At 37.8% G+C, this 7,799-nt stretch overlaps 1 protein-coding gene across 1 annotated transcript in view; it reads right to left on the bottom strand.

Annotated features, from left to right (window-relative positions):
- LOC125230435 (serine-enriched protein) overlaps positions 1-6,373 on the bottom strand; it is a 26,172-nt gene extending 19,799 nt beyond the window's left edge. The window contains exon 1 of the mRNA XM_048135572.1: positions 6,337-6,373. Coding sequence (XP_047991529.1) covers positions 6,337-6,373 — 37 coding nt within the window. The remainder of the gene's footprint in view (positions 1-6,336) is intronic.
- Positions 6,374-7,799: the final 1,426 nt, after the last annotated feature.

Below are 7,799 nucleotides of genomic sequence, written 5' to 3'. Positions count from 1 at the left end.
TGTTAAACACAATAAGTTTAAGCGTAACACGTTCAGGTGTGGACATTATGATGCGGATGTTGCGCTCCCTTGGTTTGGCTTTATTGTTTTAGCATACATACGTTCCGAATCCAATACTTTGGGTAATAAAAATTATAATAAAAATGTTTTGCTCCTCTGAATAATGATCGAGTGGATCAGCACCCAAAGTACAGATGCAGTGAAAGAAATGACTTTTACGCCGTGGCTTGCGTGGGCGACGGTCGCGCGATGGTCGCGCGACGGCGACGCGACGCATACGAAATCAAACTCAATCGATATGGAAGTACGAGACGCTGATGGCGACGGGTCGTTAATGGTTTTTCTCCACGCAAGACACGGCGTTATTCGTATTTTTACGGAAATGCATTGGTAACGTGTATTTCAGCTTACTGGGTCTCATTGCAGCAAAAAAATACTGATATCGTTCGAACTCATCATCATCCTCCTTACGTTATCCCGGCATTTGCCACGGCTCATATTTTCAGTGGACCGCTTTGACAACTAATCCCAAGATTTGGCGTAGGCACTAGTTTTTACACAAGCGACTGCCATCTGACCTAAAACCTGAAGGATAAACCAGAACTTATTGGAATTAGTCCGGTTTCCATTGATGTTTGGCCTTCACCGAAAAGCGACTGGCAAATATCAAACGACATTTCGTTATAAATTCTGAAAAACTCATTGGTGTTGAGTTGGTCTGAACCCATGAACTTCCGGAACGAAAGTCGCACGTACTTACCGATAGGCTACCAGCGCTATAAATGATGGCATATTACCTACAAAATCGTTTCTGGTTATCTAACTAATCCTATACTAATATTATAAATGGGAGATTGTGTGTGTCTGTTTGTTTGTCCGTCTTTCACGGCAAAACGGAGCAGACGAAACGACGTGATTTTTTAACAACACTTTCGAAACCGGGCTCTACGCGGCGCTTGACAGACATTTTCGCTACAGCATGGGAAAACCCATGTAATCGGCTACGCTTCTACGAGCGTGTACCTGACAGTCGAAGTCTTTGGTAGCGAAAGTGTTACAGATAATACGATTGAGAGGACATAGGCTACTTTTTGTCTTTTTTCTAACGCGAGCAGGCCGCGGAAAAAGCTAGTTGTAAATATTTAGCGATTACCAAATGCGCTTTTATTATTAACTTTCGAATCGCAATTAATTTTCGTGCGTATCCATAAATTTGTTGTTATAAGTTACCTTCCGGGAAATGGCGGTTAACATTATATTTCCAACGCGCAACGCCCATTTCAAGATATTAAATTTCAAATCTATACTCAATATTATAAATGGGAAGAGTGTGTGTGTCTGTTTGTTTATCCGTCTTTCACGGCAAAACGATGGCGCGACAATTTGACGTGATTTTTTAAGTGGGAGATAGTTGAAGTCATGTTTTTGTTCTTGCATAGTGTACCACTGATTCTTCTTGATTACGATTATCTACGATTGCTTTCAAGCAATATTGTACCTTTTGTACTATCGACTGACCCAGGGCTCCACGAATAGACTAGCGCTGTGTCAAATATCATTGGAAAGCGATAGCATATGCTGGTAGTGTCCTCTTGCAACCACAAACCAAACTCCTATGTAAGCTGATTTTGTACTGTTTAGTATGTAAGGGCCAACATTCTTTTCTTTTTGGTGGTTGTAATAAATGTCTTTTTCTTCTTTTTTCTTTCTTTTCTGATGTTGAGTGACATGGTAATATTTTCAACCCCCCCCCCCCCCCCCGGAGCTGCTTGTATGGAGCATTACGCAATTTCCATGAATTTAATGCGAGTGAAGCTGCGGGCAAAAAGCGAATTATTAATAAATTTTAATAACTTCGTGACAGAGTGCAATTCTTCCTTTCCTTTAATGTTTTTAATAAGAATTTAATGTCGTCTCAAGATTGTGAAGTGACTCTGATACTCATTTGTAATAAAGTTAATTTTCTTGAACTAATGAATTTATATTTAAACCCTCGTGATATGACTTTCGGAAATTGTAGTTAAAATTGAACCCTAAAGCATTTTTAGGTACCTAACGTAACATAACATCCTAAGGTCCAAAATATGGGTACTTCAGATTGGTAAATTCGATCTGATAGAAACTTATATTAAATCCATACTAATATTATAAATGGGAAAGTGTGTGTGTCTGTTTTTTTATCCGTCTTTCACGGCAAAATTCGGAGCGACGAATTGACGTGATTTTTTAAGTGGAGATAGTTAAAGATATGGAGAGTGACTTAGAGCTACTATTTCTAACGCCAGCGAAGCCGCGGAAAAAAAAGCTAGTTAGAACATAATCGTATTAACTTTGTTTTTCTTTCGTTCAATTTTCAAACGAACTAAAATGAACTATTATTTGCACTAGAAGGGTTATTTGCCGCATGGCAAATATTGGAAATTGAAAAACTCATTGTTCATTTGGAATATATACTTTGGTTTTCTCTACTGTATAGAATTCTTCAAAACAGAGTACCTATAATTTGGCGCTCTTAAAAGCATTTCTTTTTTTTTTTGCCAATAATTCAGGGTCTAGGTTAATTGTAATTAGAATCACGAGTACCTTCAATCTCACTGTGAGACAAAGTAAGTCCCAGAATTTCCATACATTTTTTTACTTTCCTCTTTGTTACCCCACAACATGTACGAAAAATGGTAACAAAATAAGAAAAAATCGTATGGACAATTTTTTTAACTACTAGGATTGAAAAAGGCTAGTAATTCTGTAGAAATAGCATTTTTTTTTCAAAAAATATCACACTTCATAAAAAAGTGGCAAAAAAAGAAAATGCTGTTAAAAGGTTTGGCAAACATCATCATCCCCTTGCCCTTTTCCCATTAGTTTGGGGTCGGCGCAGCAGATCATCTTCTCCATTCCTCTCTATTAGCCGTCATTTCCATACTAATACCTTTCACTCTCATATCATTATTCACACATTCCATCCATCTTTTCTTAGGCCTTCCACTACCATTGTATCCATCCACCTCATATTTACCCCTTGTTTGAGTAAATATAGCTTATCCCTCCGCATTAAATGCCCATACCATGCTAATCTACTTCCTCTCAACCTCTCTCTGTCACTGGCGCTACCTCAGGCTTCCTCTTATACACCGTGTTTTTTTTGTTTTCCGTTAAATTCAACACGTCGTTAGGTTCGTTATCAGGAACCACCCTCTATAACACTTTTAGTTAACTTGCAAAAAAAATTTTTTCATTGTTTTCATAGATAATAAATGAATTAATTAGTGTGAAAGACCCTTAAGAATAATATCTTTGCTAGTGTCAAGTTATTGACGGCACATGTCAAAACAAATAACACTGGGAAGTAGTAAAGGCTGTCAAGCACATGTTCAGTAATTATTTTTATTTTTTTAATAACTCGATAAATCGTAAGAGTTAAGTTAAGACGCTAGTTTCTTAGAGAAATTAATTGTATTTGGTCTAAAGTTAACGGAATTCAATAAAAACAGGTGTATACTTATGAGTGTAAAACTTACAGGCCTTCATAGTCTACCTGTTTACCATCAATTACAACAAAAGTCAATATATTCTGTCAAACAAGTCTGACAGTAAATAAGAAGTAAGAAAACTATAGGTAGGTACCTTTTCTCCTAGCACCCTCAAAGAAAAGGATGCATATAGTTTTCTTTGTTCTTATTTACTGACAGACACTTTGGTTGACAGAGTTTAGTAAAAAAGTGGGTGCAATCCGAAGCCACAAACAAAAGGTAAATAACTAATAACCCCCACAGGGCCCAGTTTTCCCACTAATCTAAATAAATTACAACGCCACTATTTGCATTTCTTGTAATCGTTTTGGTTTTAATTGACTTACGCATAATGAGCACGGAGCGCTAAGTGAAATCTATGGCCGAACCCATTTAGAATTAACGAGCGGTGATGGAGAAAAAGTGCCCTAGATGAATCTAGTGTATGCTAATTGAGAAAATTATTGCATCTGAATCTCGAATCTATTTTGATTTTTTTAGGCAATTTTAGGGTCAACTGTACTCAGAATCACGAGTACTTTCTCAATCTCACCGAGAGACAAAAATGTATCCCAGAATTTCCATACATTTTTGTTACTTTCCTCTTTTGTTACCTAAAACAACATGTATGGAAAATTGTAACAAAATAAGAAAAAAATGTATGGGACAATTCTTTTAACTACTAGGATTGAAAAAGTAGTGATTCTGAGCAGAAACAGCATATTTTTTTTTTTAAATATCACATTTCATAAAAGTGGCGAGAAAAATGCTCAACTATGGACGATAGGCGACGACGGCGGTCGAGCGATCGTCGTCCACGCAAGACACGTCGTAATGGAAAGTAGTACTTTGAGAACCCTAAAGCCTCGGCCAAACATGGGGCGTTTTGTTAGCGTAGCGTTAGCGGGAGCGAAATGCGCGCGTTGAATGCGAGTTGGTATTCAAAGCGCATGCGCTGCCGATACGCTCCTGTTAGTCAGCATATAACACAGCGCGCATTGTGAGCGGACTTGTCTGAATATGGATTCAATGTTAACCATTTAGCTAATTGTTTCATTCCAAAATGTCGTTTTGATTTTTTATGTGTCATTCAATACTAATTAGAAGTTTATAGTTGCAAAATCGCGGATTGGCGGCGCATGAGCGCTTTGAATATTGCCAACGCTACGCTCTCAAAACGCGATTGTGTGGCCGAGCTTTAAATGCAGGTATCGGACCTTAGCCGAACTATCACGGCAAATACTTTTTTTTTTTAGTTTATTCAGAAACCAAACAGTCACATAAACACATTATATATTGGCAATAAAAAAATGTACTGCAAAAAAAAGAAAATAGCTACAAAAGACCTGGAGTTCCAGAATTGTACATTCTAAATAATGTTTACTTAATGAAAATATGTAGTGCCAATATAACATAAATACGAACGTTTCCGAGGAAACACGAGTGAAAACTCATCATGCACTACATCTGTAGCGTATAATAATATGTTTCTACAAGCATTTTTGTCGGTTTTCATGAAACAGCTTAAATAATAATTTAACATTATTCACAAGCGATAATGTTATCTTGTACGTGGCGATAAAACGTGTGTCAAAGCGGGATTATCGCTTTAATTCATTTATAAATAATTTGTCACTTTGAAACTTGTTTCGCAATTTGTTGATTTTATTGTCTGTGTCAAATTTATTTTATGAAATCGGCATGTATTAAAATTTATAGAAATCGAGGAATAGACTATTAGGTATACTTAAAGTAATTGATAATTCGATACGATACACCGTGTTTTTTGTTTTCCGTTAAATTCGACACGCAGTTAGGTTCATCATCAGGAACCACATGTAAGCATGCAGTTAGGTTCATCATCAGGAACCATATAAGTAGGAGGTAGGGCATAGCGAATGATATTCCGCTTTGCGTGGCAGGGCACAGCACAGCGGATATCGTCTCGCTCGAATCTAGAGCAGAGTCCAACTGGGGTAGTACCTCCGCCTTACAGAAGACCGCAGCCAAATAGCACTAGACCCTACTCATAGTGTTGTGTTCCTGCCGGTGAGTAAGGCTGCCAGAGCTCAACGAGGGTGCGGTGTGCTGATGACGGGATAGGACTTACGGAACTAACTTGTTCCGTCTATTGTCCTTTGAGTCGTCGGCAACCCGAACCCTCCTTGGAACTTGTACACTCCTTTTTGCTATGTACTTAACACAGCAAAAGGGAGTGTACAAGTTTCTAATGGGGTGGCAACGCGCATGTGACACTGTTTGAGTTGCAGGCGTCCATAGGTTACGGTGACCGCTTTACATCAGGCGGACCGTATACTTGTTTGCCACCGACGTAGTATATAAAAAAAAAAAAAAAAAAAAAAAAAAAAAAAGTATGTATATCGATTTCGCTTAAATTCTGAATTTTTTTTTCTTTTTCCATACATAATAAATGGATTAGTTAATGTGTTAGTGTGAGAGGACCTTAATCACAACATTAAAGTCATTGTCAAGTGTTTGACGGCACATGTGAAAACAAATATGTAACATTAGGAAGTGGTATGGGATGCCACACACACGTGCTCAGTAATTGGGAACTATTTTTTTTGTACATACATACATACATACATACAATCACGCCTGCTCTCCTAAAGGGGTAGGGGTAACATTTAAGAGGCTAGTTTCTTAGAGAAAGTGATTGTTTGGAGTTAAGCTAATATTCCTTAAAGGTAACGGAATTCTGTATAAAACAGGGTGTATATCCTTAAAGTATTTGATAATATTATTATCCTTAAAGGCCCTGCAGGAGCCTGAAATATACTCATTCCCTTTCCTGACTGTAAATTACTTTCTATGTGCCATTCATTGGAGATGTCCACGGGCATTTTCTAGAAATTGGGACCCAAAATTAGTGACAGTTCAAAAATTAACTCGATGTCAGTTTTGTGACGCAAATTAAGAATAAAATCTGTCGTAAAACCAACTTTTTTTCATGTTCTAAATGTAGATTATTGCTTACAGTTTTATGTAAGCAACACAAAAGCAATATTATTATTCAAATTTCATGCTTAATTGTCGTCACAAAACTGACATCGAGTTACTTTTTGTTAACACTTTCACTAATTTTGGGTCCCAATTTTTGAAAATGCTTCCGCACATAAATTTATGCAAACTTGTCTCATGAATATCTGGAGTGTTAAAGTCGTGGTAACGTTGTGTCTTGCTTGGGCGATGGTCGCGCGACCGTCGCGCGACCGTTGCCGTCGCGTCTCATACTTCCATATCGATAAGGTTTGATTTCGTATGCGTCGCATCGCCGTCGCGCGACCATCGCGCCGACCGTCGCCCACGCAAGCCACGGCGTAAGCGCTTTTTACAAATCTATACCCCATCGTAAAGTCAGCAACAAAACTATAAATGTATAGCCAAAGTGCCAAAATTATGTGCTGCATAACTGTATTGGCTGTACATTATGGTGTGTATATATATTTCTTGGCACTGTATTCACAGCTTGGTTGCTGACTCGTACCCAAGTTCTTTTTACTGATATTGTTCCCACGGTCTCTTTAACGACGGATGTGGCGGAGACAATTATTATAGTGTGAAATATGGTGTTAAAACCAGTCCAGGAATACTTCTTATTGGTCACTATTTATATCCCTGGGTCTGCCGTTGTCAACGCCGCTAGGTACATCGAGCTTATTGCCTCAGTGGTTGTACTAGTTAAGAACATTTTCAAAAAAAATATTGAATAGTTATTATATACTCCATGTTTCATAGTTAATTAAGGATGATTTTAATTTCGATTCAGAAAGTGTCAATCTCTATACAAAAATCAACCAACACTTCAGAGATTCTAAATGTGATATTATATCGAAGAGACCTCACGTTCGAGAATCTAAAACACACCTTGAGGAGCGTGCACTGGCCACCGAGGTCCATTACTGTACACAAAACGCTGTAAAGGTATCTTTAGATTTAAGCTCATATCAACATTAGGTACTGCCGCTTCACAGTTTGGTTATAAAATCATAATTATCAGTTCCGATCCAAACTGGCTTTGGTAAGATCTTAGAACGATAATGCCGAAGCCATTCCAAAAAGTCTGAAAATAGTTTTTTCGTTTTTTGAGACTTTTTTTGGGTAAGTGTAGTAGGGATGTTACGAATATTTGCATTCTGCATTCGCATATGCGAAAGATTCGTATTCTTTTTAAACATTTGCATTGACATTCGCATTCGCTTCAAACGATGCAAATGTTTTGCGAATACGAATATGTGCAAGTCGCAGCTTGTTCCTCGCCCGCGCCGG

The sequence above is a fragment of the Leguminivora glycinivorella genome, chromosome 10, assembly GCF_023078275.1.
Source record: "Leguminivora glycinivorella isolate SPB_JAAS2020 chromosome 10, LegGlyc_1.1, whole genome shotgun sequence".
NCBI classification, from domain to species: domain Eukaryota; kingdom Metazoa; phylum Arthropoda; class Insecta; order Lepidoptera; family Tortricidae; genus Leguminivora; species Leguminivora glycinivorella.
Note: the sequence above shows the minus strand (reverse complement) of the source record. Positions and strands in the feature narration are given on the sequence as shown.